This window comes from Saimiri boliviensis, chromosome 2 (assembly GCF_048565385.1).
Source record: "Saimiri boliviensis isolate mSaiBol1 chromosome 2, mSaiBol1.pri, whole genome shotgun sequence".
Classification (NCBI taxonomy): Eukaryota; Metazoa; Chordata; class Mammalia; order Primates; family Cebidae; genus Saimiri; species Saimiri boliviensis.
Window position 1 is genome coordinate 82,399,314 of NC_133450.1, and position 21,745 is coordinate 82,421,058.

General features: G+C 44.2%; 1 protein-coding gene across 34 annotated transcripts in view; it reads left to right on the forward strand.

Moving 5' to 3' along the window:
* PPIP5K1 (diphosphoinositol pentakisphosphate kinase 1) overlaps window positions 1-21,745 on the forward strand; it is a 55,765-nt gene that overhangs the window by 14,377 nt on the left and 19,643 nt on the right. For 9 of the 34 annotated variants that reach the window (XM_074393718.1, XM_074393714.1, XM_074393719.1 and 6 more), the window contains 13 exons: window positions 1,979-2,120; window positions 2,306-2,529; window positions 2,854-2,981; window positions 3,190-3,304; window positions 3,474-3,581; window positions 4,508-4,624; window positions 4,773-4,937; window positions 6,972-7,121; window positions 8,050-8,140; window positions 11,611-11,736; window positions 12,435-12,497; window positions 16,074-16,256; window positions 17,686-17,823. In XM_074393718.1, coding sequence (XP_074249819.1) covers window positions 1,979-2,120; window positions 2,306-2,529; window positions 2,854-2,981; window positions 3,190-3,304; window positions 3,474-3,581; window positions 4,508-4,624; window positions 4,773-4,937; window positions 6,972-7,121; window positions 8,050-8,140; window positions 11,611-11,736; window positions 12,435-12,497; window positions 16,074-16,256; window positions 17,686-17,823 — 1,750 coding nt within the window. The remainder of the gene's footprint in view (window positions 1-1,978; window positions 2,121-2,305; window positions 2,530-2,853; window positions 2,982-3,189; window positions 3,305-3,473; window positions 3,582-4,507; window positions 4,625-4,772; window positions 4,938-6,971; window positions 7,122-8,049; window positions 8,141-11,610; window positions 11,737-12,434; window positions 12,498-16,073; window positions 16,257-17,685; window positions 17,824-21,745) is intronic. The other 25 variants (XM_039469068.1, XM_074393741.1, XM_074393740.1 and 22 more) reach the window with 13 other exon arrangements.

The following is a 21,745-nucleotide window of genomic DNA, read 5'->3' on the forward strand; positions in this document are numbered from 1 at the left end:
CCTATGGCATATGTACTGTATTCTAAAGTCCAAAAAAATTTTCAATTCCAAAGTACAGCTGATCCCAAGGATCCTGAACAAAAAAAGTTTCAGTTATCCATTGCTGCATAAGAAACTACCCCAAAACATAGTAACCTAAAACAACAACCATTTTATTATCTTCCACAGTTCTGGGCTCAACTGATCCTGCTTAGAGTCTCTCCTGAAATTGCAGTCAGATATTGACTAGAACTGGAACCATCTGGAAGTTCAGCTGGGATTGTGGGATGGCTGACTCTCTCCCTCTTTATGCTCTCCCTGTAATCTCAGTGCCTCTCCTCTCCAAGTGGTTCTTCACATGGTTTCTATAGCATGATAGCTGGACGACGTATTAAATGGTAGCTTTAGGGTTATGCGAAAGCGGAAGCTTAGAAGCTTTCTTAAAGTGTAGGCTCAGAATTAGCGCAATGTAACTTTGTTATTTTTTTATTGGTTAAGCAGTCACAGGGCCAGCCAGATTTAAGGGAAGACAAGGAAGACAAAGAATTGATGGTCATCTTTAAACCACTATGAGGACTGCAGACACCACAAGGACTTTCCTTCCGTTTTACAAATGAGGAAACCTAGGCTCAGAAGAATCTAAGCAATTTTCCTAGGTCATCCAGCTAATATGAACCCAAGGAGTCTAACTCCAAAGCCTAGGCTGTTACATTGCCTTACAGTATTAATCCTAGTATATGCCATTTTCCAATATGGTCATTCTTTTTCCTGTGTATTCAGGCTACAATTGACCAGGCAGTGGTTTTCTACTTTTCCCACTCCTCATTTCTGATAGGTTCTTTTAAAAAATGTTTAAAAATTTAAAATTATGGTACCACTTTAACCATTTTTAAGTGTACAGTTCAGTAGCATCACATGCATTTGTTGTGTAATATTTCTGATTGGTTCTTAAATGAGCTAAGTAGCTAAGCACATTGCTATGAGCCCATAGCATTTCTGTGTTTCTTTTTTGTTTGTTTGTTTTGTTTTGTTTTTGTTTTTGAGACGGAGTTTCTCTCTTGTTACCCAGGCTGTAGTGCAATGGCACAATCTCGGCTCACCACAACCTCCATCTCCTGGGTTCAAGCAATTCTCCTGCCTCAGCCTCCCGAGTAGCTGAGACTACAGGCGTGCGCCACCATGCCCAGCTAACTTTTGTATTTTTAGTAGAGACGGGGTTTCACCACATTGAGCAGGATGGTCTCGATCTCTTGACCTTGTGATGCACCCATCTCGGCCTCCCAAAGTGCTGAGATTATAGGCGTGAGCCACTGCACCCGGCCTGCATTTCTGTGTTTCCCTTCCATTTTCAAATCTGAGTAGGACTTGATAAGGAACAGGACTTGGCTCCTTTATTTTCGATTGTTCACTGTCAAAACTCAAAAAAGCTAAGGCAGTTTTCCTTTTCTGCCTTGCCTTCTTTTGCGAGCAAAAATGAAACTTGCGAGGACCTACATAGAATTGTGCATTTCAGCCACAATCTTTATTCTCTCTCCCCATTTCTCATTGACTGTGACTGTCCTAAAAGCCTGAGTTGGAACCCAGTTCTGAGACAGCATTTCTACTCTAGGCTCAGGCTAGCTTGTTGTTTAGAGGAAGAAGATAATGTTATCTCTGATCTCTACTCATGAAAACATTCTGTGGAGATTTTGAGGGATTTTGGTTTAATTATTCTGCAGTATTTTCCATGTGTATTCTAGAGCCCTCAAGAAAAGAACTTAGGACTATTTTATTTTCTCTGGACCTTTTAATTCAATCCCTCTTACATGACTATGTGCTAGAGCAGCCCCCTTACCTGAAGGCCTAGAAATGCTAGTATGCCCAGTAACCTAAGAATGCTCACTGGAGTGAATTAACATACAGATCTGTATTGCAGGTAGTCTCTCTGTAATACGCTCACAGGAAATCTGGGCCATTAGTTCTGAGCCTATCTTGCTTTTCTTCTCTCTATTCTTCATAGCTGGCTCCCACCAGAAGTACTTCCCTGCTCAACTCCATGACTATCATCCAGAATCCTGTGAAGGTCTGTGATCAGGTATTTGCCCTGATCGAAAACCTCACACACCAGATCCGAGAACGAATGCAGGACCCCAGGTCTGTAGGTGGGTGTGAATACTACTATCTTCCCTTCAAGTTCTCAGGTATGGATGGGTTTCTCAGGCATTCTTGTGTCATCTCCTAAATGTCAGAGACCAGGCCTCCTCATCCCTCTGGTTCTGCTTCAGAGTTGTCAGGGTCTTTTGAGGTAAAATCTTTGATTCTTATCTGATTGCTGCCTTTCTTCCAGACCTGCAGCTCTACCACAGTGAAACACTAGAACTAATGCTACAGCGTTGGAGCAAACTGGAGCGTGACTTTCGACAGAAGAGTGGGCGCTATGATATCAGTAAAATCCCTGACATCTATGACTGTGTCAAGTATGATGTGCAGCACAATGGGAGTCTGGGACTTCAAGGCACAGCAGAGTTGCTCCGTCTCTCTAAGGCATTGGCTGATGTGGTCATTCCCCAGGTGTGTCTTGTATAAGGGACCTAGCTTGGGGATGAGGGTGTTCGGGAAGGAAAGAGAGAAAAGGTGGAAAGGAAGGTTGATTTGGGACTAGAGGAAAGAAACTTAGAGAAGATATAAGTTGAGTTGCTACATTTCTCAGGGTCCACTCTGGCTCTTGGTAAGTACAGGAGGCTAATTCAGGAGACACCTGGAAGAGGGGGAATATAGTGGATATGAAAGAAGCCCTAGACCTGAGGTGATGACGGGCATGATCTTGGTCCTGGAATATGAGGCATGAGAAAAAAAGATTTACTGAGGTATTTATTCCTGGCCTATGGCTCCTAGGAGTACGGGATCAGTCGGGAAGAGAAACTGGAAATTGCTGTGGGCTTCTGTCTTCCACTGTTGCGGAAGATACTACTTGACCTGCAGAGAACCCACGAAGATGAGTCTGTCAACAAGCTGCATCCCCTGTGAGGGAGGGCTGGGAGGGGTGCTGGATGGAGGGAGGGGCATGTCAGGGAGCCTTGGGGAAATCAAGCCTGGGACAGCTTGACGAACCAAGAATAGACAAGATTTTGGGATGGAAAGGAGAGAAGTCTTTGAGGTGGGAGGAGGGAGTTTGCAAAAGGGTGAGAAGAGGGTTAACTGACTGTGTGAGTGATTTAACTATTATCTCAGGTACTCCCGAGGTGTGCTCTCCCCAGGTCGCCATGTTCGAACACGTCTCTATTTCACCAGTGAGAGCCACGTCCACTCCCTACTCAGTGTCTTCCGTTATGGGGGTCTTCTTGATGTAAGGATCCTCTTTCTTCCTTGGCCTGTGAACAGCTTTATCCCAGCATTGTTTTGCTCTTCTCCTCATGCTTTTTTAATGAAAGCTTTCTCCATTCTCATTGGCCCCCTGCTTATTCCCTGACTCCCTTGTCCTTAAGCAATGGCTTACTTGTTTTTGCATTTGGTAGGAGACCCAGGATGCACAATGGCAGCGAGCTTTGGATTATCTTAGTGCAATCTCAGAGCTTAACTACATGACGCAGATTGTCATCATGCTTTATGAGGACAACACACAGGTGAGGAGATGAGAGGAACACTCCTTCTTTTTACCGCTATTAAAAAACAAAAAAAAAAACCCTCGCTTATCCTTATAATTTGGAGAATTGAGCTGGGTGTGGCACTTAGGAACAGCATGATGCAGAGCATCCAGGAGGTTGCTACTGGAATGGGAAATATGTTCTGGGATGGTGTTGAGCAGAGAGATAATCTAGAACACAGCTCTGGCATTAGGAAGAGTATGGAATTTGGGACAATGTTATGAGTCTTATTTCCTCAAACATGGTGGTATACATATGTCTTCTGCATACGGCTCCACAACGATACCTTTTTTTTTTTTTTTTTTTTTGAGACAAGGTCTCACTCCGTCACCCAGAATGGAGTGCAGTGCAGCAGTCTGAGCTCACTGCAACCTCACAACCTCTGCCTCCTGGGCTCAAGTGATCCTCTCACCTCAGCCTCCTGAATAGCTGGGATGACAGACATATGCCACCATGTGCAGCTAATTTTTTGTATTTTTTGTAGAGATGGGGTCTCAACATGTTGCCCAGGCTGGTCTCAAACTCCTGGACTCAAGTGATTCACCTGCCCCAGCCTCCCAAAGTGTTAGAATTACAGGCATAAGCCACTGCTCCCGGCCCATAAGATATCTTTAAGTGTTCTGCTGTATCCACCATAGCCAAGCTGAGTTATTGTGGAAGGTAATGGGAAGGGTTATAAAGCTGGAAGTTCAAAAGTCACATGGCAAAATCACAAATGGTAGAGATGAGGGAATGAGGATCCTGTAAGAGATAATATATAGTTAAAAGGAAGCTATAACAGGTCAGCCCTAGAGTAGTTCAAGACCCTGAATTCCTGGGAGGATGAATCCTCTTGAGTTTCTCTCTACTTCCACCACAATATCCAGCTTCTCCCAACTTCCCCCTCTTGTGGTGATGCCCCGTAGGATCCCTTATCAGAGGAACGGTTCCATGTGGAGCTACACTTCAGCCCTGGAGTGAAAGGTGTTGAGGAAGAAGGCAGTGCCCCAGCTGGCTGTGGATTCCGTCCAGCCTCTTCTGAGGTGGGTCAGAGTGCTGGGATTTGGGACTCAAGGACTTAGGAACCAAGTGGTGGGAAACGGTACAGGGAGAAGTAAAAGGGTTGGGTAGTCTGGGAATAGGAGCCTGGAGATCATTAACACCTCTCTTATCTGCCTTCATATTGTATAGAATGAGGAGCTGAAAACCAACCAAGGCAGTATGGAGAACTTGTGCCCAGGAAAGGCATCAGATGAGCCAGACCGGGCATTGCAGACTTCACCCCAGCCTCCTGAGGGCCCTGGCCTCCCGAGGAGATCACCCCTCATTCGTAACCGAAAAGCTGGTTCCATGGAGGTAATGAGAGGGCCTTGGGAAAAAATGAAGGGGTAAAAGTGATCACAGGACTATATTCATGGATCCTCTAGATCCCCTTGGTGGGGACTCTTGGAACTTGAAGCAGAGTCCTCCTGCTCTCATTGATGTTTTACTTAATCTCTCTTTCACAGCTGGTCTCCCAATAGAGCTTCTTTTAACCTGGTTGCCACTTCTCAGATTAAAGAGTTGCCATTGAAGGGTGCCTGAGAGATAAGGGTTTAAAGAGATAAGATTAAAGAGGAGGCTTCTGGATGAATTTGAAAAGGTAGTGTTCTTTAAGAGGAAATCTAGTAGAAAAAGCATAAACTCTGGGCTAAAATCCCAGTCGGATACTTGGAAGCTGTGTGACTTTGACTGGGTAACTTCTCTACACTTCTCTGGCTTTAACTTCCCTAAACCTCAATTTTTTTTCACCTGTAAAATGTGAGTAGTATCGCCCTTATGGATGCTCAACAAACAGTAATATAATAACAATACAATTGATATTAAATTGGCCCTCTCCAGCTGTTCGTCACCTTGGGTAAACATTATAGCTCAGAGAGGAGCAAATACCTGGCACTTTATCTGTACTGTTGTTCCAGAAAGTGGGTCAGTCCAGAGCTCTGTCTGTCTTCCTCTAGTTCTAATGAGGATCTTTGTCAGCATGAGCCTGTGTTTTGTTGCTTTTGGAGTTTGTCTCTAGTTCTGGTTCTAGTTCTCTAGCTTAGAGGAAGGAAGTGTTAATAATCTCATATTATGTCCAGCTAACCAGCTGAAGTTTTTGTTTTGGTCATTTTCCTGGAAGAACTGTTTCTGTCTTTGGCCCAATTACATCCTTTTTTTCCCCCCCTATCCAGTTCCTTCTGTATCACTTTCATTCTTTTTGACACCACAATTTATCCCTGTTTCAGAGACTTTGACTGTCTGATTTGGATTCTACTCTGACCTGAAGACTCTGATCACCTGGCTCTGTGCCACGTCTCTATCTTAGAGGAATTGGTTTTTCCATTTTAGGGATATATCAGAACAATCTATAACTAGCTTATCTAGTTCAGCAAAAGGTTTGCAATTCAGATTTTGGAGAAAGCTGAGAAGATAAACTGCAGTCTCTTCTTTTGATTCACTCTTTACTTCTGGATTATTTTAAGGTGAAGTTGACATTGGTAATATACAGAGTTTCTTTAGGTAGGATATGCATTATTTTCTCCTTGTGGTGTTGGTATCTGTAGTACTCTATTACCCTTTATACTCATATACTCGTGTGGATAGAATGACACATAATTCTTCCATCAATCAACTGCTCCTCCAAATGTCTTTCCTATTCACATGGTCTGCTAGTCTCTCCTAGGGCTGTTGTGCTTGAAGCCCCTTTTTCTGGTTTACACAGTCATAAGACATAGGCATCTGGGTATGGTGGATCACACCTGTAATCCCAACACTTTTGGAGGCCTAAGTGGGAGGAGGCCAAGAGTTCGAAACCAGCCTGGGCAAGATCTTGTCTCTACAAAAATTTTTTAAAAATTTAAAAAAGGAAGACACAGGCAAAGGAGAGCTCTCTGTGTATCATCTCTCAGACTTGATAAGATTGACTTCTTTCTTTTAGGTCTATAGGAATTTTCCTATTGTAATCACATTCCTTCTTTTCAGTTACAGTACTGCTTAGACTTTGGCTTATCCACGGTGGTAGTTGTCCAGGATATTTTCCTCAGCTTTTTAAGAAAATCATCTGTCTGCTCCTTGGTCACAAAGCCTTATAGTACTAATATTAATATTTCTCTTTCTTGCTCTATAAATATAGGCATTGGGCCATCTTATCCTTATCAACTACATCCTATCCCCATCCCTTCTTTTCTCTTGTTATCTCATATTTTTTAACTATTTTAGATTATAAAACCTATGACCTTCATAGCATCTATACCCTAGCTGGTCATCCTCTCTAGCCCTGTAATTAGCTCTGCTCTATGGGCACTGGGGCTTCTGGGAGCCTGGGGTTTAAAGGAGCTGTGACCGGCTTTTCACCCGGTCTAATTGCAGGTCATGAACATGCAGTGCACGGGGAACCTGGACCTGATCCCCTTGCGGGGACGGCGCCGCAGGAGGTCAGGAGACCTCCCCCGGCCTTCCCCAGCCATCAGCCTACAGCCCTGGGCTGTGTCCACCACTCACCTGGCGTCCTGCACACAGGTGTCCCTCCCTACCTCACCTTCCTGTTTTGCTTTTTGGGATCTAGAAACTCTAGGTGGGATGAGTGTGTGTTGGGAGTTGTGTGATTGGGCCCTTGTGGGCATTTTAAGAATTCTATTTCATGTTTCTAGGAGTGAGATAGTTGGAGAGGAGGGCTTCCTTCTTGATTCAAATAAGAAATGTAATATAGTATGTAATATGGTTACAGTAGCCACAACTGTCCCACAGAAAGAAGAGAGAGTGGCCAGACTTTCTTTTTTTTTTTTTTTTGAGACGGAGTTTTGCTCTTGTTACCCAGGCTGGAGTGCAATGGTGCGATCTCGGCTCACCGCAGCCTCCACCTCCTGGGTTCAGGCAATTCTCCTGCCTCAGCTTCCCAAGTAGCTGGGACTACAGGCGTGCGCCACCATGCCCAGCTAATTTTTTGTATTTTTAGTAGAGACGGGTTTCACCGTGTTGACCAGAATAGTCTCGATCTCTTGATCTTGTGATCCACCCGCCTTGGCCTCCCAAAGTGCTGGGATTACAGGCGTCAGCCACGTGGCCAGACTTTCTTATTTGTGGCTGAGCCATTGTGATTGGCTTTCTGAGTCTGGTTGGGGGATAGACACAATTAGGAACCTCCACTCTGCTGAGAACTAGGAATGGTTGAATAATTATTTCTCAAACTCAGATTGGGAATGGGAGGGCTGTCGGGACAGGTATCTTGAAAATAGAAATGTTTTCTAGTATAGAAGGATTCCCTGGATAGTTCCCTCCGTAAAAGTATGTTCTCTATTTCCCTTTCATCCCTCTTCCCCATAAATCCTTTGGTTCTTCCAAACTTTCTGACATTGCTTGGCTTCATAGGGGCAAGAATTCAGGACCTGGGCTTTATACTTCTGGGTTGAGGTGGCAAAATGATTAATATGGAGTCCTTTTTCTGCAGGTACTTTCTGAGACTTCATCCTCAAGGCCTGGTGGCTACCGGCTTTTTTCAGCTTCACGGCCACCCACAGAAATGAAGCAGAGTGGCCTAGGTATGGTTTTCTTCAGCATTTCTCATCGATTTTTGGAAAAATTGTCTGTCTGTTCTTCAGAGTTTTATTGTGGGAAACCTTTGTCGTGGGATTTGGGACCATCCAGTCAGTGGAATATGGGGTGGGGTGGGGGGTAGGGAGGATGAAGTGGGATCATCCATAGTTAGATGTGAACTTGGATCTCAGATAAGTTCCATCCCAGAAAGGTGTTTATCTCTTGGTTTTCTATACCAACGACATTTTCCTGGTCAAAGGGCATTTTTTTTGGCTTTCCCTCTCATTCCTTATCTGTCCCTCCAGTCTAGCCCAGACCTTAAGGGGCCATGGAGACTCTGAACCTTCAGAGTTATCAGGGACAGAGCTATAAACAGAGGTACTTGCAACCTTCATAAATATCATATTCCTCATTTGAAGAATTGTGCCATGTCTTCCCCTGAAACCTGTGTTTTTCACATTCCTGCTCTTGCCCTTCCTACCACCTTGTCCTTTCCTCCATCATCTCCTAATCCTGTAACTTTTTCCCCTTCCTTCTGAGACTGGTGTAGTGGCAGAGACATCTCTCGGGACTTTGAGGAAATATCTCTTGATTTTTTAATCCCTGGAAAGGGGTAGAGAACATCATTCAGCATTTGATAAGAACACAGACAGCAGGAAGGATCAGGCCTCAGAGGGTATTGTATTCTTTGGGTAGAGGGGGGAAGTCCTTGGGAGGAGCTATCTCTGAGCACAGTGCCTTGTGAGCCAGTAACTAGAACCAGAGGTCAGAGATGATTGTGTGGGGTCTGGACTTGGTCCCCCCGGCTATTTGTATCTTGTCCTATTATTCTATTTAGCGCCTCTAATTTTTTCTGTTGCCTTTGTCCTTGGGACCCAATTTCTTGGCCCCAAAATGATCAGGTTTTGGACCAACAAGGGAAAGAGAAATTTTATGAGAAATTTCTAGGCTAATTTTATGAGAATAAGTTGCCTTCTAGATTCCTGAAATGAGGAAGATGGTTTGGGTCATGAGAAATAAATGACAGATGTGTAGATCCGGCCAGGCGAAGTGGCTCACACCTATAATCCCAGTACTTTGGGAGGCCGAGGCAGGCAGATCACTTGAGTGAGGTCAGGAGTTCGAGACTAGCCTGGCCAACAGAATGAAACCCCATCTCTACTAAAAATACAAAAATTGGCCAACACGGTGGTACATGCCTTATAATCCCAGCTACGTGGGAGGTTGAGGCACGAGAATTGCTTGAACCTGGAAGATAGAGGTTGCAGTGAGCTGAGATTGCACCACTGTATTCCAGCCTAGGTGAGACTCTGCCTCAAAAAAAAAAAAAAAAAAAAAAAGGTAGTGTAGATCCGTGACATGGACCTCTCTTCCCAGAAGTCCCAGTAAAGAACAGATTTCAGATATACTAGAAACGAGGATAGGTGTGTCTAGGTATCAGATAGACTAGAAATGAGGATAGGTGTGTCTGGGCCAGTTAAGTGGGCCATGGGAATGCTTTCAAGAACAAGGCAGAAGTATGGACATGGAACTGGTTGACAGATGGTAGTGGTAAGGTAGAGACCACCCTCTGAGGTGATCTGAGGACTGGGCAGAACAGAGTTGGCACGACTGCACCAGAAAAGTATTCAGTGGAGGAAGTGTATGTAGGACAAAGCTTGGGGTGGTCTGGGATACAGCCAGCTAGTTTTAGCTTCTCTGAAGAAAAGCAGTCATATTTAGCAACTGTTATTACTCTCTGGAATCTCATTCCAGAGCCTGTTTGAGCATGAAAGGCAGAGGAAGTTGCTTTATAGAGGAGAGGACCTGAATTCCAGCATGGAAATCATCAGCTGTCTGCACTTCCTGATTGCTCTGGTGACCCTGAAATCCTGGGACCCTGAAATCATGGTCCTTTCTTTGTGGTCTCAAGGAGAATTGACCTCCTTTCCACTCTATCCATTTCCCCTATGAATGTTAAGTCCCAAACCAAACCTGGGGTCTTGGCTAAGATGGATTTGGAAGTAGAGGGGCAAATCCAGAGAACTTGGGTGTCAGTCTTTTTTATTCTTTATTCTTGACCACTCTGTCTTTATAGGCTGTAGTAGGAAAAGGGACCATGGAGTCCTAACCCTCCTCTAGATCAGCTGTTGGGTATGATTTATTTCCTTCAGTGATTATTCAAATTTTATTTAATCCTTTCATTGGCAATGGAGTTCTTTTTGCTTTCTTTGAATTTATATGTGTGGGGAACTGGCTTTGAGCATAGGCTTACAAGACGATAAGAAAAAAAAAAACATGTCTTTTTGTTGTTGTTTCCCGTATTCCTTCTTAGTAGGTGCTCATCACATAATAGGCGTGCTCTACATATAATCAACTTACTCTTCACATGCCCTTCAATTTGCATCCATCTTGACTTCAGAAACTGTGCTGGTTCCTAAAAAATAGTTATTTACTTTCTAACAATACAGTTGGTTTTCAGAGTCAGGAAACCTGGATTCTACTCCAGCTTAGCCTCTAACAGACTGTGTGACTTTAAGCAAAGGACGTCCCTTTTGGATCTCAGTTTCTTCATCTCTAAAATAAGAAAGTTGGACTGCATGATCTGAGTCCCTTCTAGCTTAAAAATTTCAATGAGGTAGGGGGCTGTGGCTCACACCTATTATCCCAGCACTATGGGAGGCCAAGGTGGGAGGATCACTTGAACTCAGGAGTTAGAGTCCATCCTGGGCAACATAGTGAGACGTCGTTTCTACTAAAAAATAAAAAAATTGTCCAGGCATGGTGGTGTGTGCTTGTGATCCAAGCTACTCAGGAGGCTGAGGTGAGAGGATCACTTGAGCCTGGGAGACCAAGGTTGCAATGAGCTATGATTGTGCTACTACACTCCAGCCTGGGCAAGAGAGTGAGACTCTGTCTAAAAAAAAAAAAAAAAAAAAAAAAAAGTGAGTCTTATACTTTCATTCTTGGGAAAGGTAAAAAGGCCTGAAGGGAGGGGATGTTGGATAAATAACTTAGGAAGGATTGGAAGGGTGCCAGGTGAATGCTCAGAACCCAGTCTCTAGTTTCAGTCAAAGCCTTTTCCTTTCAAATCTACAAGGACTAGATTTCTGGGTTTCTCAAGCCATATATCCAGGGTAAGGGTGCTGAATTAAATCTAGAGGGAATCTAGAGGGAGCTATTATTTTAACATTTCTGAGAGCCACCTGGAGAGCAGTCTATCCCTTTCAGTAGCTTTGAATCCCCTAATATGACTAACCCTGCATTTGTAGTGGCCTCTTGTCTCTGCCATGTAGCTCTTCAGAAGAATCCCCCTTTTTCTTGCCCACTGTGACTATGGACAAGTATAAAGCCATTTGTGGTTATGTGGAATATCCACATGGTGGTGGCTGTGAATAGCTGTGTGTGTGTCTTGATGTTGTCATGTGAAGTTGTGTATACTTATGTATGATAGTTGCAGCTTTATGTGGCTACTAATGCCCTCCCGGCCTTGCAGGCTCACAGTGCACAGGGCTGTTCAGCACCACAGTGCTGGGTGGCTCCTCCAGCGCCCCGAATCTTCAGGACTACGCCCGCAGCCATGGCAAAAAGCTACCACCTGCCAGTCTGAAGCACCGAGATGGTATGTGGGTGGGTTTTGGGGGATAACTCCTTTCTTCACTTGTCTCTCAGCAGGGACGTAGCTCAAGAACCATTCATGCTTAAAGATGACACTGACCTTATAACAAGTTTTCTTCATCAGTAGTAGATGAGAGAAGGAACCAGGACCCCTTCCACCCCTCCATTTGCATTCCCTCTTGCCATAAAAATACTACTTATTTATGCTTATCCCTTCATAATCTCCCACATACAGTCCTGCTGCATCAGTCTGTACTCTTTCCTGGATTCTGGCCTGTAGGGTTAAGGACCAAAGAGGATGATGCATGGTTAGGAAGAATGTAGTGGAACCTCGATTAAAACCAGCAAATTGGGTTTAGGGAAGGGAATATTGCTCAGCTAAGGCAGAAAAGATAATATGGAAAGAGTCTGGGGGAAGGGATGAATATTTCTATGAAGATTTTATTTCTGAATGACCAGAAAGAGGACATAGTGGTAAAATTAGGGTTGTTTGTAGAAGTGTATTGTGGTAGAGATGACACGTAGATTCCTAGGAGATTACCAAAGGAAAAGAGATTGACGTGTTAGTTAGAAATCCAAGGGGTCGGGAGGGGAGCAGATCAGATAAATAACTTTAAAGAACAGAATATCTTGTGGGCGAACTCCAGAGCAGAGGGTGGGGACAAGGGTGGGTATAATCCCCATGATGTCTTTTCTCCCCAGAGCTCTTGTTTGTCCCGGCCGTAAAACGATTTTCTGTGTCGTTTGCAAAGCATCCGACTAACGGTACGTTTGCTTCTGACTCAATGTCATTCCTCCTCACCATGTCACCTGTAGACACTTAACTGAGTTTTGACACTGACTTTGCCTCTCCTTTCACTGTGTTGATACCCTACTGTCTCTGAATGAGCCACTCACTAAGTGTCCCTCCTGGGATGGTTTCCTTGTGACAGCCTTAATCTTGGCTGTAGCCTGGCTGCCCCATCCCTGTGGCAACTCAGGGTCTTACTTCCATAATCACTGTCATCACCATTATGCCGCTTTTGTCAGCATCACCACCAAAACACTGATTAAACCTCTCCCTTTCCTATCACATGACTGCCAGGCTGTGTACAGATATGATGGTTCCCCTTCTTAGGATGGAAATAGTGTTTCCTAGATTGATTCCATTTATTTTCTTCCCTCATACCCCTAACTCCTCAGCTTATATAATTTTGATCTTTCTGGTTTTTCTCCAACTCTTTTGTTGGGGTGGATGTGGATGACTAGTTTGTTCCTCTTTGGAGCAATGCTGCAATTCCCAGCTCCTAAGCCTACTTATAAGGGTGTTGGTCTTGAGTATGTAGTTTCCCATCTCCATATTTATTTCTCCTGCCATTGTTTGTATTTTATGTGGCTCTTGTGCTCCTGACATTTGCTTTATGTTACTACTAACCTAGTGCCTGGGCCTCAAGAACAAGAGCCCAGGTTGCTTTGGGATACACAAATAAAAAGAAAGGAGTAGGAGGTAGTAGGTAAAAGAAAAAGTTTGTACCTTGAGTTTTTAAAATGTAGTTCCATGTGGCACCAGCCTACCTATGGTAAAGCTATCACAGAGAAGCTTGAAGAGTTGAGATGTCTGCTGGGGATGCTGGGGGAGCTTAGGAATGAATAATATTTTAAGAACATTGAAGAACTGGGTCTGCCCACACTAAGGTGGGAGAGTTTGGAGATCTCTATAAAGCATGAACTGAAGGGTATGGTCACTTTGTAAGGTATAGCAGGAGAACCCAGGCTCACTCTCTTTCAAAGTTTTATCTTTGGTATCCTTAGTTGTTTTCTCTCTGTATTGTATTTTGTCTTCAAGGCAAATCTAGGTTTTTTTTTAGATATGGTTTTCTTCTATTCGAGAGCTAAGACTCTCTAAGGGAAGTAAAATTAGGCTGGCTTCCTGACTAGAAAACCTCTATGTGCTAATCTCCTATTGTCTAGCAAGTGGCAGCTGCTAGGTTTTAGCCCAGTCAGGTTGTACATCTCATGAGGCACTGCTCAAATCTCTCCCTAGGTTGACCAGTCTATGCTGGCTCAGTTTATCCCTGCCCCCAGGCTCCCATTTGTGCCTGTGGCAGGAGTCCCCATTCAGAGCATCATGGATGTGCCTGTTCATTTAGCTTCAAGTTCTTTTGGCCTTCATGTGCCACAGCCATCTTGAGAATACAACCTGATGCATCAGTAGCACAGCCTGGAACTTGGACTTAGAGTCCACAGTATAGTATGAGGAACATGGGCTCCTGAAATCAGAGCAAATCACGGATCTCCTAGTTCTTAGGTGCCATAAGAAAAGACCCAAATCCATAAAACAAATCTTCAGACCTATGTATCTCCAGTTCCCTGAAGCCTTGTTTAGCAGCCTCACCTGTTGAAGAAGAATTAATTCTGCCAAAAGGAGGAGAGGAAAAATTACCTGCAAAATGCAGGTATTGTGCAGGAAAACAAATTTAAGATCTCTAGTACCCTGCACACTTCCCTGGGGGTCTTCTGGCCTCCTTTGTTTTTCTGGTGCTGGAGCTTGGAGGCTAACATGCTTAAGAAGCAAGAATCTGGGCTCTACCTGTTGACAACAGGAGAAATTTGGAGTTGTATGTCACTTGCTAAGGAAGATTATCTAGATTCAGTTTGACCCTCAAGAAATATGAAGGTATTCCTCCATGGCCAAGATCTTGGTTGACTGACCAGCAATTATAAAGTGGATGTTTTGTCTGTAGTTGCTTTTGGCAGATTAGTCAAGCAGGTCCATCATCACCGTCTCCTTGCCATGATATTTGGCTTTGAAACAGCAGCTGGAAATACTGGACCTGGCTTTGGAAAGGAGGCAACGCAGTGTGTCTCCACACTTTGATGAGAGAGCTGCCCTCCTCCTATCCCTGCCTCTGTTCTGATGAGCTGTGACTATATCCAGCACACCAGTGTAACCTGTTACTAAACTGCACGTTGAACTCACCAAAGTAAATTAACAAAGTGGGAAAGACTATGGCTCACCCTCATCCAGAATGTCAGTGTATGCGCACTAGATTTGTCAAGCCCATTATCTTTTAGGAACCAATATAACTTTGTGACCATTGATACATACAGTTAGTGCTCTCAAGACTAGCTTAGGTACAGCTGAAGTCTCTCCTGAAATCCAAGCTAAGGTCTCTGACCACATGGGATCACCTTGTGAAGCCACTTCTGGAGTTTGGAGCAGTCATCCTCAGCTGCCTTGATTCTGCCTTCTCTATACCAACATCCTGTGTTCAAGTTCTTGTCCATCCTCACATCATGTTTTAAGATCCCATAACTTTTCTGTAAGATCTTTCCCTATTGTTCCTCTTATAGCCCTCTCCACGTGGCTTTGGCTGCCTTCAACCTTTTGTAGCTGAATTACATGCTTCCACAAAGTTTGCCACGTAGCTAAAATGAGGGGTTCAGAATCAAAGCTTTTTTACTCACCAGCTGAAAAAAGTACAGTTAGACTCACCAGCAGTGGGAAGAAAATATAAAATTATCTAACTTTCAGCTTCTGTAATGGATACAGTATCTCCTAAGTCCTAAGTTTTATGTATACTTTATACTTTTTAAAAACTAATTGTTTAAACAAGAGTAAGGTAGAGGATGGTTAGTCAATGTTGGTATTTTCACATATTGATTCCATTTTTTTACATGTACCCTTTTAAATGAGTTCTACACTTGGTTTCCTGCCAGTCTCCTGTGCTATCTGCCTAATACCATCCCTGTCTTTGGCTATCCTAGAGTTTGGTCCAGAAGGCCTGCCCTTAAAAGGAGCCTTTTTAGCTTGATTATCTTTATTATTATTATTATTATTATTTCTTTCTTTTCTCTTAGCTTGACTATCTTGATACCCGATATCATTCTTGATACTTTTCTCTTAGTAACTTTGAACTTTTTCATTTTTAGCCCTACTTCATAAATCCATTCACCTGATAATGCAGGCCCTAAGTAGGGTTTATCCAATGATGAGGGATCCTGAAGCTGTAGTCAAGGCTCCCAGCCACAAAACTGCCAGCTTACCCCTGTCCACAATGATGTGACTGCTGTCTACAAGCACCGACTAACTTATGCTCAAGGAGGAAGGGGAGGGCATTGCTATATGATGAGGTCTCACTTACCCCTCTTTCAGACTCATTGTGTGATGACACTACTCTTCTTCCCTGCAAGAGATGCCCAGTGGCTCTGACCATCTCTGCTTCTCTCTTAGCTCACCTTGGATCTGAGTGCCCCCACCTCCCAGTAATGCTTGTGCTAGTCAGTGCCCCCTTCATTGTCTCTCCCTCTTCTCTTTCTCTATCTTTGTGCTTCCTGCCGTGGTCCCCTCACCCCCTCCAGAGCTGCTGGATGACCAGCACCCTGTGGTCCGGTTGCTGCGCAGTTTTTCCTCTGACTGTACAGGGGGCCGGCCAGTCTCCTTGGATGCCACGCTGGCGCATCACCTGCACCAGTGCTCCTACCACCTGCGCCTCTTCCGGAACTGGCTGCGCTCAGGCCAGGATGACCCCGAGTGCCTCTACGGTACCCCCTGCCACCAAGCTGGCTGCTGCCACTACCCTGGCTGGGACTGACTGCTTTGCTTATTGCACTTCTGGCAGGAGAGCCCACCTGTTTCTTTCTCCTATTTGCCTTAAGGTTATGTAACTTGCATTTAGTTGCTTGGATGGGATTGGGGCTGGACTGCCTGGTAGCTATAGCATTGGCTGCTCATCCCCTTCCTATTCTCCTTTCTCACCACCCCCTAATGTTACTCATTCCCCAATTCTGTTCAATACAGGAGTAATGTCTTGCCTTGGAATCTGTTCTTACCACTCTAACCCTCTACTACCACCAGCTGCAAGTCCAGATGTTTTTCTAGCCACCCTGAGGAGCTAGAGACAGTATCTCTCCTGCCCTCCTCCCACTAGATCTCAGGGGAAATTGAAGCACAGAGGCCTCAATTGTATCCTTGGGGCAAACAAAGGCCAGAAGTTAGAAGATGGTCAAATATAATCCTTTTGAGTTATGGATTTTAGTCACTGGTGAAAAGGAGGCTATCTTGCATAGACATTGTTGTCCCGCCTACCCTTAGTCCCTTTAAGGAGATGTTGAGGAGGCATAGGAAAGATTGGGGACTGAGAAAGTGGTTGGAATGTGTGTTTCTTGATCCTCGAATGGGGACATTTTTTCCATCACCAGTCCCTAGTATTCAGGTTACATATTTCTGTTTACCCTTGACCCTACCCAGATTGATAGACCTACATTGGAATTCTTGGGTTTAGAGCAGAGAATCAGCAGAAAGATCCTAGCAAGTCTGGGGTTTTCTAGCAGATCAGAAGGGTGAAGCTTTGCTGTGATGGAAATTACCAAGAAAGAACTTCCATCCCCATCCTGTTCATGCATGTGGTTTTCCTGGGCTGAGCTTCATGTGTATTGCATGTCCTCCAGTTTGCATCCAAGTATTCTAGCCTTTCTACCCATATCCTAAATTTGCATGAACTCCTTCTCAGATTTCATGTCCTTCTCCTTGATCCGGTTCTCTTATTCATGATACCTGAAATCTGCTGTTTCTTCCCAGCTCCCTATCTCATATTAGATCTACAGTTTCACTCCTTATCTCTGGATCCTTGTTTTATTCCTCCAGAAAGTATGAGAGCAATGTTGGTGCTTACCCTACTGGGATTCTGTTGATTTTTTCATGGAACATTGCAGGCTCTCCATAGGTAGGATGAGAGGTGATTTGATTCACCTGGAGACCTCAGCAGGTAGATGTTTTAGGAAATCTGGAGGTGAGAAAAGCAGACTCCCCTAGGGGCTCTAAAGAGTTCCCTGTCCTAAGAGTCTTGGATACCCCACACTCCAAAAGCCACAGACTCTCCTGATGGCTCTCAGGGACTCTCCATGCTTCCTTGGCCAGTTGGGGTATAGCTGGCAGGAATAACATTGACTTTGCCCATCTCTTTTCAAACAGGATTTGAAGGGTGTTCCATGGTGCCTACCATCTACCCTCTGGAAACACTGCATAATGCCCTTTCCCTACGTCAAGTGAGTGAATTCTTGAGTAGAGTCTGCCAGCGCCACACTGATACCCAGGCACAGGCATCTGCAGGTATGGATATTTTTGTTTTGTACCTTTCTCTCTGTTCCTATTCCAATGCTTCCTAGAATATAAGAAAGTAATAAATTAAAAAGCGAGTTAGGCAGTCCACAAAGACACGAAAATACACTTAAAAATGTATAATTGCTGGCCGGATGCGGTGGCTCATGCCTATTATCCCAGCACTTTGGGACGCCAAGACAGGTGGATCACCTGAGGTCAGGAGTTTGAGACTAGCCTGGCCAACATGGTGAAACCCTGTCTCTACTGAAAAAAAAAAATACAACAATGAGCTGAACATGGTGGTGTGTTTCTATAGTTCCAGCCATTTGGGAGGCTAAGGTGGGAGAATCGCTTGAGCCCGGGAGGCAGAGGTTGTAGTGAGCCAACTGCACTCCAGCCTGGGTGACAGAGACTCCATCTCAAAAAAAAAAAAAAAAAAGAAAAGAAAAGAAAAGGATAATTGCATAGGCCAACTAAACATCATAGAAATATCACTCCTTTCTAAGGTAATTAATTTAACATGATACCAATAAAAATATGGTTTTTCAAAAATCAAACAAATCAGTTCTGAAATTTTCATTGAAAAATAAGCAAGAACAGTGAAGAATGCGCTGGGTGTAGTGGCTCACGTTTATAATCCCAGTGATTCGGGAGGCTGAGACAGGAGGATTATTGAGGCCAGGAGTTCAAGACTAGCCTGTGCAACAGAGTGAAATCCCCCCCATCTCTCTGGAAAACAAAACAAAAGCTAGGCATCATGTTGTGTGCCTGTAGTCTCATCTACTTGGTATGTTGCGGTAGGAGGATCACTTGAACCCAGGAGTTCAAGGCTACAGTGAGCTATGATCATGCCACTGCACTCCAGCCTGGGTGGACAGAGCAAGATTCTACTGAGAGAGAGAGAGAGAGAGAGACAGAGAGAGAGAGATAAAGAGAGAAGTAAAGAAAACCCTGAAAAGAAGAACAATGAGCAAATACTAGCCCTACCACATTTTAAAACATTCTATAAAACATCATTTTAGTTTTAATCTTTGCAATCCTAGCTCACTGCAGCCTGGAACTCCTGGGCTCAAATGATCCTCCTGCCTTGGCCTCTCAAAGTGCAGGCATTACAGGTGTGACAGACTTTTTTTTTTTTTTTTTTTTTTTTTTGAGATAAAGTCTCACTCTGTCGCCCAGGCTAGATAGAGTGCAGCAGCACAATCTCAGCTCACTGCAACCTCTGCCTTTGGTGTTGAAGCAATTCTCCCTGCCTCAGCCTCCCAAATAGCTGGGATTACATGCATCTGCCACCATACCTGGCTAATTTTTGTATTTTTAGTAGAGATGGGGTTTTGCCATGTTGCCCAGGCTGGTCTTGAACTTCTGACCTCAGATGATTCACCTGCCTTGGTCTCCCAAAGTGCTGGGATTACAGGTATGAGCTACCACACCCGGCTAGAAAGACTATTTACTAAATAGACTGGGAATAATTGAATAGCCATTTGACAAAAATTAAAATTGAACCTATACTATATACCATGACAAACTCCATATGGATCAGAAATCTAAATGTAAAAATTAAATCATGTGTTAGATACATGATTTATCTAATCTAAAGGGCTTGTTGATTCACAGAAACACCAAAAAGTAAGCAAAAACTGTCAGAACCAGCATTGTCAGAACTCTGGAGAATAGTCAAAGATTTGCAGAAACTAGGAAAATGCTAAATCCAGAAAGAGGCAACCTAAAAATGGCAGAAAAGCTTTGCAACATTTTTTACTCGCCCTTACCCCACCGTGCCTCCCTGGCTTGGTTGTGCTTTTGAAGATGACGGCCCATGTTCTCAGTGTGGGAACCTGGTCCCTGGTTCCAGAGGGAGCAGAGAAGACTCTATCCTCAAAGATTTTTGTCTTTTCTAATCTGTTGGTGGGCTGCTTGGAGGACTGACACAAGGTACCTACCTTTGTTTTGCCTAAATTTAACTTGCTCAGGGCAGAAAAGTGGCTGTGCAGAGAACATTCCTTAAAAACATTGTAAGGCAAGTGAACAACCTGTGCCCGGCCTCAGGATGTTTTGTTTTTTTTTTTTGAGACAGAGTCTCACTTTGTTGCCCAAGCCAGAGTGCAGTGGTGCCATCTCAGTTCACTGCAACCTCTGCCTGCCTGGTTCAAGTGATTCTTCTGCCTTAGCCTCCCAAGGAGCTGGAACTACAGGCACATGCCACCCCACCCGGCTAATTTTTTATGTTTTTAGTAGAGACAGGGTTTCACCATGTTAGCAAGGATAGTCTCGATCTTCTGACCTCGTGATCCACCTGCCTCGGCCTCCCAGAGTGCTGGGGTTACAGGTGTGAGCCACCACACCTGGCCAGGAGGCACTTTTTTTTTTTTTTAATTTTTGAGATGGAGTTTTGCTGTGTCACCCAGGCTGGAATGCCACCCCGCCTGGCTAATTTTTATATTTTTAGTAGAGAGAAGATTTTGCCACGTTGTCCAGGCTGGTCTTGAACTCCTGGTTTCAGGTGATCCACCCGCCTCAGCCTCCCAAAGTGCTGGGGTTACAAGTGCGAGCCACCACACCTGGCCAGAATGCACTTTTAAAAGTGTCCACAAGAGACTCACTTAATTTATTTTTTAAAAATTGAATTGGTTTATTTTCTGATTTGCAATTCTTTTTTTTTTTTTTTTTTTTTTTTTTGAGACGGAGTTTCGCTCTTGTTACCCAGGCTGGAGTGCAATGGCACGATCTCGGCTCACCGCAACCTCCGCCTCCTGGGTTCAGGCAATTCTCCTGCCTCAGCCTCCTGAGTAGCTGGGATTATAGGCACGCACCACCATGCCCAGCTAATTTTCTGTATTTTTAGTAGAGACGGGGTTTCACCATGTTGACCATGGTTGGTCTCGATCTCTCGACCTCGTGATCCACCCGCCTCGGCCTCCCAAAGTGCTGGGATTACAGGCTTGAGCCACCGCGCCCGGCCTCTGATTTGCAATTCTTAAATGTTTTGATAGAAAATTCAATATTACAACAAATATTTTAAGGCTGGGTGCGGTGGCTCACACCTGTAATCCTAGCACTCTGGGAGACTGAGGTGGGTGGATTGCCTGAGTCCAGGACTTCAAGACCAACCTGGGAAACATGGTGAAACCCTGTCTCTATTAAAATACAAAAAATTAGCTGGGCATAGTGGCATGTGCCTGTAGTCCCAGCTACTCAGGAGTCTGAGGCAGAAGAATGGCTAGAACCTGGGAGGTGGCGGTTGTAGTGAGCTGAGATCGCACCACTGCACTCCAGTCTGGGCGATGACAGAGTGAGACTCTGTCTCTAAAAAAAAAAAAAAAAAAATTAAAAAACGAACAAAAACTCAGGTGGGCATGGTGGTGGCTCACACCTGTTGGGAGGCTAAGGCTGACAGATTGCTTGAGTTCAAGATTTCAGGATCAGCCTGAGCAACGTGACAAAACCCCATCTCTACAAAAAAAAAAAAAAAAAAAAAAAAAAAAAAAAAAAAATTAGCCAGGCGTGATGGCATGCACCTGTGGTCCCAGCTATTTGAGAGGCTGAGGTGGGAGGATCACCTGAGCCTGGAAGGTCGAGGTTACAGTGAGCTGAGATTGTGCTACTGCACTCCAGCCTGGGTGACAGAGTGAGACCCTGTCTCAATCAATCAATCAATAAAATAGAAAACTCCAACAGTTTTCTCATTGAGAGACTGTTACAATAAGGTGAGCAGAAGAAAAGCAATCAAGATTTAGGAAAATATAATCGTGTTTTGTGTTTAAATTTATTATTTACTCTAACTGCTGGGCATGGTGGCTTATGCATATAATCCCAGCACTTTGGAAGGCTAAGGAGAGTGAATGACTTGAGGTCAGGAGTTCAAGACCAGTCTGGCCAACATGGTAAAACCCTGTCTCTACTAAAAATACAAAAATTAGCCAGGCATGGT